Source organism: Apium graveolens, chromosome 5, assembly GCF_009905375.1.
Source record: "Apium graveolens cultivar Ventura chromosome 5, ASM990537v1, whole genome shotgun sequence".
Classification (NCBI taxonomy): Eukaryota; Viridiplantae; Streptophyta; class Magnoliopsida; order Apiales; family Apiaceae; genus Apium; species Apium graveolens.
Window position 1 is genome coordinate 24,449,099 of NC_133651.1, and position 11,937 is coordinate 24,461,035.

General features: G+C 33.3%; 1 protein-coding gene across 1 annotated transcript; it reads left to right on the forward strand.

The window, feature by feature from the left end:
• The first annotated feature begins 5,778 nt into the window (after positions 1-5,778).
• LOC141723685 (uncharacterized) lies at positions 5,779-8,099 on the forward strand. Its single transcript, XM_074525546.1, has 4 exons — positions 5,779-6,245; positions 6,350-6,430; positions 7,298-7,437; positions 7,528-8,099. Exons 1-4 carry the CDS (start codon positions 5,931-5,933, stop codon positions 7,778-7,780), a joined length of 789 nt encoding a protein of 262 aa, XP_074381647.1. The 5' UTR covers positions 5,779-5,930; the 3' UTR covers positions 7,781-8,099.
• Positions 8,100-11,937: the final 3,838 nt, after the last annotated feature.

Consider the following 11,937-nt stretch of genomic DNA (forward strand, 5'->3'; position numbering starts at 1 on the left):
TCACACACAGATAATAATTAAATAACACATAGTGGTCAAAACCAATACACATATTTTATTTATTTACTGATTTCCATAATTACACATTTAAATAATACAAAAATACACGAGTCGTTATACCTAGGGTTGAGTATTTATTAAAAATGAGTCCTTGTTTTTTTTGGTTTTTAAATTTGATTTTCTGAGTTATTGATGAATTGTTTGTAGGTTTTGATCATAGTAATCGATTGTAGGTTCTGTCAGCTTTGATTTGCTATATTAATCATTGAATTTCGTTTAGAATTGGTTGGTTTCGTTACTTTTTCCGGATAATCGCGAACGGTGGCAGGAAAATACACGATGTGGTTTTTTATGCAGCTCACCGGAAACTGCAGATTTTCCGGTGGTTCTTCACCGACCCGTTCTAGTTTTGGTGACCCGCTTCTGTAACCCGGTTTCGACCCGGTTTCAATCGCCTTTTTACCAAATCTCAATTACAAAATCTGTTTCCATGATATTTGTTTTAAAATTAATTAAAAAATCATTTTGTTTAATTCTAAAAATTGTTTTTGAATTCAAAAAATTTATTTAATTAATTATTTTTAATAATTTACTAAAAATTCCAAAATTTATTTCTTTTATTATTTTCAAAAATCAAGATTTCATTTAATTATTTGTAATTTATTTTAATTAATTGTTTATAAATTTAATTAATTGATTATTTCATCTAATCAATTAATTTTATTTATAAATATTTAAATAAAATATAATTATTTATAATGAATTCAAATAATTCGTAAAAATTATTTTTAGGCTTTAAAATCATATTTAATTATTTAAAAATCAATTATTATTTTTATTATTAATTTATTTTTATTTTATTTGTAATAAATAGACGGTTCATCCGTTTAATACGAAACGAGCGCGTCTAAACTCAGAAAAATATTTTGCTTCCAATAAAAATAATTCCGAGAGCTAAATTCTTTTGTATCGAAAGGTCGCTTGTTTTGCAAATTATTCTGAGTCGATTATTGATTGGTAAATACCATTTTGACCCGATTTCAATTCTAAAAGTACCGAGTCTTATATTTTGACGATGTGACTTATGTGTTACATGAATTATGTGTTTACGTGTTATATGAATAACATGATTACCTGCTATGTGATATGCATGCTATCTGTTATAATTTAAAATGCGTAACGACCGGGTAGACTTCGAGACGTATAGTTACGTCGATTGAGTTTCGTTTTGTTAATTGAAATAGTACTTTTGTTTATAGAATCGAGTAGTAAGGAGCGGTGTTAGACTGAGTTGGTAGCCAGAAGTTATAAGCCGAGGTTATAGAGAAGAGTATTGAGCATACCATGCAAGTTCTCTATGCTATTCTCATTCTAGAATAGTTTAATATTTTACATATCAAACCGCTTATGATTATGCAAGTTTCTATACTATTCTAATTTCAGAATAGTTATCGTTTTGTATATCAGATTGTTTATTTATAATCATGCAAGTATTCTCGAACCTCCTTGTGATATATTGCATGTATTTCTTCCCTATTCTAAATTCAGAATAGTTAAATGTTTTGTAGTTCGCTGAAATAATCTTCAAATTGATAGATAGTGAATAACTATACTATCCAGATATACTCTATACAGTGGAACTTTGAGATAAGATTAGCGAATAACTAATTATTCTACTTATTTCGCCATCAGTTGTTGAGATGACTCCGGACTATGTGAAATGGGGAGTTATATTGTTAAGGATGTCGTTTGATCCGGTTCCTTTGATTAAAAATGTTTTTAATAGATTGGATGGTTGCGTAAGAGGCCGTGAAGGCGGTCCAGTGTGATCTATGTATTATACCTAGATATAATACCTTGCTAGGCCAATGTGTACCTTGGGTACCCTTTGTTTATTTGGATATGCTTCGGCATACCGGTGTTGCTCCGCGGCTGATCAACGGCGAAACACACCGTCGTTCGAGGATTTCAATCCAATATATATATATATATATAAAAGTGTTGTTTATCATCAAAGCTCATATTAGATTTTGATATTGTTCAGGTATTGTTGTTTGGTTTTATTTGTCGGATATATTGTTGTGGTTGTTATTTTAATCATAAGCTATATACTGCTTATTGAGCATTTCTCTCGCTCATACTTGTTTATTATTCTGATCTTTCAGCTAGGTCAGAGCAGGCCTAAGTTCCCGGTTTAATCAGAAGTCGTGTGCTTGTAAATAGTTTGGTATGTCTTCCAGGTAGACTATTTTGGGACTCTTGACTAGTCTAGAGGTTTGTAATAAAATCTGAATAGTTTGTAAAACTAAATAAACTTATGGATTGTAATAACATTTGGTTTGTAGTAGTGACTGTTTCATACTATAACCTGTGGTCGATCAAGTTGCATGCAAGGGGTCATATTTATTATTTTATTTCGCTGTGCCTATTATATTATGATTTATCGATCAATAACTCCCAAATCTAGACCCCGAAATTGAGGGCATTACAGGTTGGTATCAGAGCTTAGGTTATAACCACTAAAACAGGCTTATGTGTTGTCTTAAGTAAGTCATATGAAGATCACATAAGATAAGTGCATGTTGTTTGACTCTTATTGAGTTAGTTTGGGTTATTGGGCTAGTCTTTAGCTAAGTTGTCCAGGTTTCTTGTTTTGCGTTCAGCATTAGGCTTTTGTGCCGTTGCTTTTCTATTTTGTTGGTTTCCGAGGATAGTAAGAAGTGATGAAAGAGGTTAGAAGGTTGTGTAGCAACCCTATCCATCATTTGTTGGTTTATTTGAGATTTTTGAGCAAGAGTTGGAAGGTTTTGATATTCTTTGTTAATTTTCTTTGTGTTATTATTCTTTGAGATAGTAAGCAGGATTATGTGATAATCATGTTGCATGTGTTAATATGTTAGCAAGTTTATAATAATTTTGGAAGGAAGTTCATGCATGAGAATTTTGACATGCTAAAGGATTGCTACATATTGGACACTATGCTTGACATATTATTATATAAGTTGCTTGTTACTGATGTTCATAAAAGACTACCAGAGAGATTGGTGTTCAAGTACAAGGGGGAAATGAGTTAACCTGTCCTCTTCATAGGATTCTCAATGAAGGCTTTTCTGTCTTAGTGAAGATTTTCTCCTCAATCAAGAAATTGTTTTGCTTTAATATTAATGCCAAGAAGAAGATACTTAACCGGATTGAAAGAATAAGACAAAGTTGGAGAGACCCAAATGCACTCCCAAGAGTCTTAACTATTCCTTACACTGGGAATAGAGTGCATTTGAGGCCATATTGGTAATGGAGTTCAAGGATGAAAAGAGCATAAGAAGATTCTTCAGATTAGATGATCAGCTAAAGATATCAATCAATAAAACTTTCAAGAGAATGCAGGAAATGCTAGATCAATCAAATGAAGATGAATCCGAGTTCTACAAACAACTCTAACACCAGATTGAAGACATTCAAGGAGAAAAGATTAATTTGCTCAGACTAGAGGAGCACCTTGAAAAATGGCTTGTGAGATTTCTATGAACTTTTTTTGTATAATTTTTAATAAAATACAGCGCTTATCAGTTTTATTTACTGTTGAATAATCTCTATGTAAAAAGGTGTTTTGTTATCATCAAGTCCCTCTAAATTTATGCCTACAAATCTAGTAGACATAAATTTGGGGAGATTGTTAGGAATATGTTGTAGACTTGATGATATGCTACAAAAATATCTTAGTAGATTTGATTAAGTGTAATTGTAGTTTTCAACAGATAATGTACTCTATCATCCGTTGAAAGAGTAGCTTATGTTTAAATAAGTTTTGGTAGCATATTTCTGCATATTGTAAAGCCTTAGAGAACTAGAAGTTGTAGGATATTCTAAGTCATGTTGACTACTAGATTGATATGCATGATAGGTTGGCTAATTATAAATATTAGATGCTTTGTAATCTTGCATAAGTGAAATAGAGTTAACTGCTATAAAGATGCTCTCAACGGATATTCCACAAGGTTTCAACGGATGATCAACTAGAGTTTCAACGGATGATCAACCCGACTCTCAACGGATGATCCAACAGAGTTTCAATGGATTGATTTAAAAAACAGTTGATAGTGACTTGACAGTCACATGGGTTGATTGTATGCAAATGGAATGTGGCAGCCTATTGACATATTTTAGAGAACAAAGAAGTATTTCCACTTTCATGCTAACTTCAAGATATTCAAAGATGCTGAATGGAGAAATGGAGCAGCATGTAATTAGACTAAGAGACTTTTGTCTTATTAGTTTGTCTTTTTATCATGTAACTTGGTGATATATAAACTAAGAGTGGCAAGTTAAAAATTAAGGAAGCAAGAACTGAGAAATAAAAAAAGCTGCATTTGTTAAGAATTTCTCTGTTCTAAGTCTATCATACTTGTAAGCAACTGTGTGCACTTTTGCATCACAGAGTTCTCATCAATATATATCTCTGGTGGGTAAGTTCAATCCACCAGAAAGTTTTTAATCCTTGTGTTTAATTACTTTGTGTTTGAATACATCTATATTTTCATTCCGCACTTTTGCATATTCAAACACTGATATATTTATATTTGTGAGAAGTTCTTAAAATCGAAAAGAAATCAAGAATTACATTCAACTCCCCTTCTGTAATTCTAGTTGTTAGATTGTTTGGGATTAACAATAGTCCAGAAGTGCGGGCCGTTATAATACCGAACCGATACCCGACCCGAAACCCGAAATCTGTTCCAAACCCGGTCCGGACCCGAAATCCGAAAAACCCTGATAGCATTTCTTATCATACATAATTTTATAATAATAATACCTGATTTGCATACATCAAATATTTAAATCTAATGTTATAACATGGATGTTGGATAATTATCGATTATTAAATTTATTATATTTCATGGTAATACTGAATTATCTAAATATACAGAGTACTATTTTTTTAGTTAAACAAACGCACACATATGATTGAAGAACTTTAACATACATTCAGGAAAGTAAGAACTCGATCACTGTACCAATCCTTTATTGACAATATATAAAGTATTCCATCTGTCCCGTTCATTGTGGTCACATTTCCTATTATGTCTGTCCCAAAATTATTGTCCACTTTTAGTTGATATGGTAATTTAAGTGTTAATTATGTTATTATTTTTGAAAATTAATACATTTTTTTTGGTAATTATTAGTTTGTTTAATATGATTGAATAAAATGTGAAAATCTGATTGGTGACAAAATAAGTGGGACGGAGGGAGTACCATTTTTGTATTCTTAACATTGAAAAAATGTGTCTAACTTATATGTATAATAATACAAATTTCTTTATTTTTAAGTAATTACTTTTAAAGCATCCGAATTAAACCCGAAATCAACCATACCGAAAAATTCCATGAATTTGAATTTGGATCTTTGTTTTTAATATTTGGACCTAACCCCGATCATCGAATTTAAGGATGTGTTTGGTACTGCTGTTGCTGACAGCGGCAACAGATTTTTGCTGAAAAACAGTTTAAAAACTGTTTGGTAAAATTCAAAAACTGTTTTTCGGAAAAGTGCTTTGCAACTAAAAGTTGCTCTCAGAGACAGTGAAGTAAGTCCCTCCATGCTTTCAGAAAAAGATACTTTTCACTTTTCGCCATCAAATCTTACCAAAATTATTATTATTTTTAAATTTTTGTAAAAATTACCAAACACTGGTATGAATTTTACAACTAAACTTTTTACAACCGCATTTTTTCTAACAACCCTACAATTTTTAACGACAATCCCAGCGGAGAGCCTGAATCCTCCAAAACCCGATCCGACAGGACCGTTGCCACCCCCGTTCCTCTTCAAAATCAGGAAAATATAAGCACCTTGTCAGTGTGCTCGTTGCAATAGCTTCCTAGTAGTCTGTCCTGGTAGCATCAGATACAGAACAAAGAAAACAGACAAGATGCCAGGACCAGGTCCGCATATGATGTACACTTTGGGCACAGGCCAAGCTCTATCGAGGGTCTCAAATGGTCGATTTAGCCCGCACCACTGTATCATCTACTCCATCAACGCCTTCTTTGGTCCAGACATGGGCTCTTTCTCACTTTGGCTTACTTCTACTCTTGGCTTTGGTTCTTCTTATGGCTCCACTATTGAGAATCTCATTCACCACCCTTTTTATTATTTCTTGTTTCTTGGTTACCCTCTTTCTTTGTTTTATAGTTGGGCTTCTAGATTTTTGCTCAACAAGGGCTTTCTTGATTCCGTTTCTGGGGTCTCTCTCTCTCTCTCTCTCTCCCCCCCCCCCCCTCTCTCGTTTTGTAAATTAATTGTTTGATTAGATGTATGTAATTTAATGTAATTTTAATTTGATTGTAGGTGCCTCTTAATAAGAGACAGTGTTTCTTGTTGATTGCTGCTGGTTCTTTGTCACATTTCTTCTTGGATCACTTGTTTGAGGTAGAATTATTAGGATTTTTATTATTGATTTTTTTTGTTTAGCCTTGTTATTTGCATTTGTAATTTGTTTGCACATTTTATTAATGCCCCGTAGATGAGCTCAATCAGTCTGTTTAGCTTCTTTATATTTGCCCATGGAGTAGTGCATCAATGAAATTAGGGTATTGTTAACTACTCGACTCTCCCAAAATGTTGTTAAGAGTGAAGGCTTGATAAGTGTTTGGTGTTTATGTGTTATCATGTCTCATCACTTGAGAGCCCGTGCAAGGGGACTGCAACACCATAGGCTCCAACAAAATGTTGTATTACTAGGTGCCGGTCTTTTGAAAATTATCTTTAAGCTTACTGTCCAAATTATTATTATTTGAAAATAATGGGATGTAAATTTGAGAATATTAGGTTTCAAGAGCTCTAATATATGGGAGAGTTGATACATACAGCTGTGCTTAACAATTCAATTCTAGCTGATATCTGATTGGTACGGACCATAGACTATAGTTAATGACTCCACATACTACAACGAAACAGTCTACTAACTTTGTGCGCGCTCTCTTAAGTCTTTTATATTGTAACCCACTGAAGGCTAGTACCTAAATGAATATAGATAGCGGTGTACAACAAGTTATGAATAGAGAGGATAAGTATTTATTTTTGCAGAGGATGAGTTGAAACATAAATTTTTAGAACACACTACTAGCAAATTCAATCAGCTTCTATTCGAAACCTTTTAGTACTCCTATATATTATATATATATGCAAATTCAAACCTTTTTAAGCTTTAAATTATAACATTATGGGAAGATCGCATGGTTGTCTGGTTTGTGTATTGTATCTTATATATTAATTGAAGACAATCTTTATATGTAGGAAAATGGCCATTCTTCTGTATACACTTGGATTCTTAGTACTGGTTGGTGGACAAGTAGAGCACCAGTAAATCCAGATGCTGTTGTCGTAGTTGGCTTTCTATGCACCTGCCTTATAGTTGGCTTCATTTACATTAACAGGTATATTATCCTATTAATTATGTATTTTGAAGCTTGAACGTTATTGGTGCAATTAACTATTGACTTGATTAACTTCTGAATAACCTGCAGAGTTAAATCCCTAAAGCAGTTTACTAAACAATCAAATCAATCTGTGAGACTTATCATTATAGTTGCTTTCCTGTACGGCCTATGGTGTTGGAGCCAGATATATTTAGTTGATCCTCGTAGAGCTGCAGTTGGTGAAGAGGCTGATCTTGGAGTTCTTGTGTTTTTAGGTATTTATTTCTTTCTTCCTCATTGGCTGTGTATCATGTCAATGAACGAAAAAGATATCGACATGGAAAAGCAACTCCCGCATTAAGATTGTTAAGGTGAGCAACAAGAGCTCTGACAGAGTTTTGATATATAGCCAGAGAGGCAGAGACCATGTGATTTAGACACCTAAACTCTTGTGCCTAAGTCAACTTTGTACATTAGAAATAGAGTAGAAAAATTGTGAGTATTATTCTTCTTAATCATCAAGCATGATTCATGGTTTAATTATCAGTTCTTAAGTGTTAACTCCTTGACTTCCCATTCAAGACTATGGTCTGTACATTCTTGTTTTTTCAGCTTTAACAAATAAGTGAGTGGCTAGTGATAAAAATTGATAGTGGTACTTGAGATACTGCTGCCTGCCATTTAGCTGTTCTTATTGTTCCAGTTCTTTAATGTGAGTGATAGCAGAGACAAGTGAAGTACATTGAGAAATCAGGATTACAAAAAGTTTTGAAAGAATACGGAAAATGCCCGTATTGCTTGATTGTTGTATAAACATCTGTTAGAACAATACAAAACATTTGTCCTTTAACATGAGGGGCAACTGGGCAATTGAAGTAAGTTGGAAAACACAGGAGCACAAGAAGTGATAAAACAGTCTAGCTAGTGTGACCAATAAACATATACTGTTAATGTTTTTAGGACAATATTGTAAAATCTCTGCATTTAGAGAACTGTATATTTTCACATATATACTACACTTACAATTTTCTTTTTAACTAGAAAAGAATTTTTCATCTTATAAAATTTACGAAACCGGTGCCAAACAAACAAAAATTCGACGATGGCGGCCTCACGGTTCTTGATTTTCTAGATATACTTTCCTATTAACAGAATCATCAAACAACTAGCTAATCAGCAACCCCGAATTCGAAGTAATAAACCCGAAAATACGAATTAAAAATCGATTCAACAAACAGCAAAAACAGTTACATAATCATAAACTACGATTTACCAGCTTCAAAACGATTACTTACATGTTCGATTTGGATGCCGGAATCACCTTCAAAATCCGATTTGATTCTCTGCCCTGTTCTTCACCAACAAACCCTAGTTCTTGATTTTTCTGAATTTTTATGATTAATTAACTAATTAATTAATAAAAATTAGGCTATTTATATTATGGAAAATAATACCCCTAAATAAAATTAAGGGGCTAATTACACATCTAATAAAAATATTTGGCCCCAATTTTTATAAATTTTGGGTATTACTAATGAATTTTTAAATATCCAATAAATACAAAATAAATGCTAAAAATTCCCAAAAATTATGAATAAAATGCTAAAAATTCCCAAAAATTATGAATATTACAAAAGTGCAAATAAAAATGATGTATGATAATTTTATGATCATATAAATATAAAAATGTGATTTTTGTGGGATTTTTGGTACCCGAAGGAGTCCAGAAAAGTCATTTTTCGCGAAAAAGGTAAATTTATAAAACGTCTAGGGGTTCAGAATAGCGATATGGTATAGGACATTTTTGGAAAAATAGGGCCAATAATTTTTTTGAAATATGGGCTTTTAAAACACTGTTTGAGCTGTACGGATTTTGATATAAATATATAACTTACGATAAAACACTCAATAAATATCCAAAATACGTTCGGATCAAAACAGACAACACGTAACACATAGCAATTAGGGTTTTACGACTCAACAAATTTAATCACATAATAATACACATAATTTATCTTTATTATAATATAATACAAGCGTAATTTTCTCGGTCGTTACATTCTCCCCCCCTTAACAGGATTCTGTCCTCAGAATCACACTATGTAAATAACCGAGGATACTACTCTAACATATCACTCTCAAACTCCCAGGTTGATTCTTCAACTGCTGGGTTCTCCACAAAATTCTCACTAATGGTACATACTTATTCCTTGACACCCTCTCTTGCCGATCTAAAATTCTTATCGGCTGCTCTACATACGACAAATCTGCCTGAAGTTCTATTGGCTCATATTTTATGTTAGTCCCTTAACAATATAGAAAGAATTACAGAAGGGGGGCTGAATGGAATTCTTGAACCTTTTTCTCGAAATAAAAATGTTCAACTCGAATATAGATATAAGTGTTTTGATTAGCACAATGCGGAATAGAAACTTAATTGAATCAAAACATAAGTAGTTATAAACAAGAGTCTTTAAAAACTTTCTGGTGGATTTAAACAATTCTACCAGAGATATATATTATATATCGAGAGGACTCTGTGTGCAAGAATGCTCACAGCTGCTTACAAATTGAACTACTGAGAATACAGGGAAATGCTAAAGATTCTGCTTACAAAGATTTCTCTGTTTTTCTTTTGTATCTCAGCTCTCTCTTTATATTTGCTACGTTCTTAGTTTATATATTACCAAGATTAGAAAGTCAAAAAGACCGAATAAATATAAAAACTATCAGTCTTAAGCTTTGCTGCTTTTCGTCCTCTTTTACCCAGTCAATGGGCTTCCACAGTAGATTTGTATACATCTCGACGGCTGTGCTCAGTTTTCACTTTTCAACTACTGTTTGAATTCTTTATATGATCATCCGTTGGACTTTATGAGTATCCGTTAGATATATGATCATCCGTCGACTTTCTGAACATCCGTTGATGGCTTCATTGATTATCCGTCGACTGCTATATTAAACATCCGTTGATAGTCATTTGATCATCCGTCGATGGCTTTGTTAATCATCCGTCGGTAGCTATTTTGGCACTTGACTTCATTTCACTTATGCAGAATTACAAGACATCATTTATATAGAGTTAATCAACCTATTCTGCATATCTAGTTAAAGTCAACATGACTTGTAGACTACTACAGAATCTATACAAAGATGTATACAGAACTGTGCTACAGACTCATTATTACATAAGCTACTCACTCGATGGATAATAAGTTAACATCCTTCGGGACTATAATTCTTATCCGTCGAGTGCTACATTATTTCACTAAGTAAAATCTACTTAGATGTTTTGTTTATGAAATCATCAAGTACACAACATATGCACAACAATCTCCCCTAATTTATGTCTACTGGAATTGTAGCCATAAATTAAGAGATACTTGATGATAACAAAACATTCTAAACATACAGCTTTAAGGATAAGTAGATAATACTGAAAGTGCTTCAAATAATCAAAATGTACAAAGTTTGGCTCACAGTCATTTCAAGATGCTCCTCTAGTCTGAGCAGATTTTTCTAGTTTCTTGAAGATCTGGATCTTCTTCCAAGCTTCCTGTTATTTTCATCAATCTGATTTTGGAGCTGCCCGTGGAATTCCAGTTCATCAGATTCTGAGAGATCCAGCTTTTCTTGTATTTCCAAGAGAGTCTCATTGCTAGAGATACTCAACTGGTCTTCTAACCTGAAGAATCTTCTCACACCTTTGTCATCTATGAACTCCATCAGCCAGTAGGGCCTTAGATGCACTCTTCTCCCTGTGTATGGGATGATTAGAGTCTTTGGGAGTGCATCTTTAGCTCTAATACTCCTTAGTTCTTCAATCTTCTTCAATACTAGTCTTCTTGCAGTTACATTGAACCCAAAGTTCTTCTTGAAGGATGAATAAACTTTAATCAGTACATCTTGGCTTTCTTGAAGAATTCTGTGAAGTGGCCACACAATCTCCTTTCCTCCTTTGTACTTGAACACTAACCTTTCAGGTAGGTTTCTGTATGCATCAATTCCCCTCACTTCATCTAGTTCATCCAGATAGAGGTTTAGATCTAAAAATTTATTGATGTCACACAAGTACAAGTAGTCTCCCCTGTTGACTTTGGGTTGAGATTTAACTACTGATTTGGATTTGAGAGGTGACAACTTCACTTTCTTGACTGCCCTTGACATTGTCCTTTTTGTCTTACTAAGTATTGGTAAACTGAAGTCAGAAATTGGTATCTTATCCCACTCTATTGGCTCATCCTTGGGCACAATAGGTTCACCATGAATATTCCTGTAGGGATCCACCACCCTTATATCTTCAAATACCACATAGGGCTTTGATGCTTGAAATGTAGCTGGTGTGGGTACCTTAGGAAATTGATCTTCCAATTCTTTGTCAACAATATCCAGTTTCCTTTTTGTTCTTCTAGCCAATTCTTTCTTTCTTGGAGATTTCTTCTGTTCTTCAATTTTCTTCTTTGATTCAGGAGCTTCAGATGGTTGAGAGGGAATTTGTTGAGATGAATTCATAGCCTG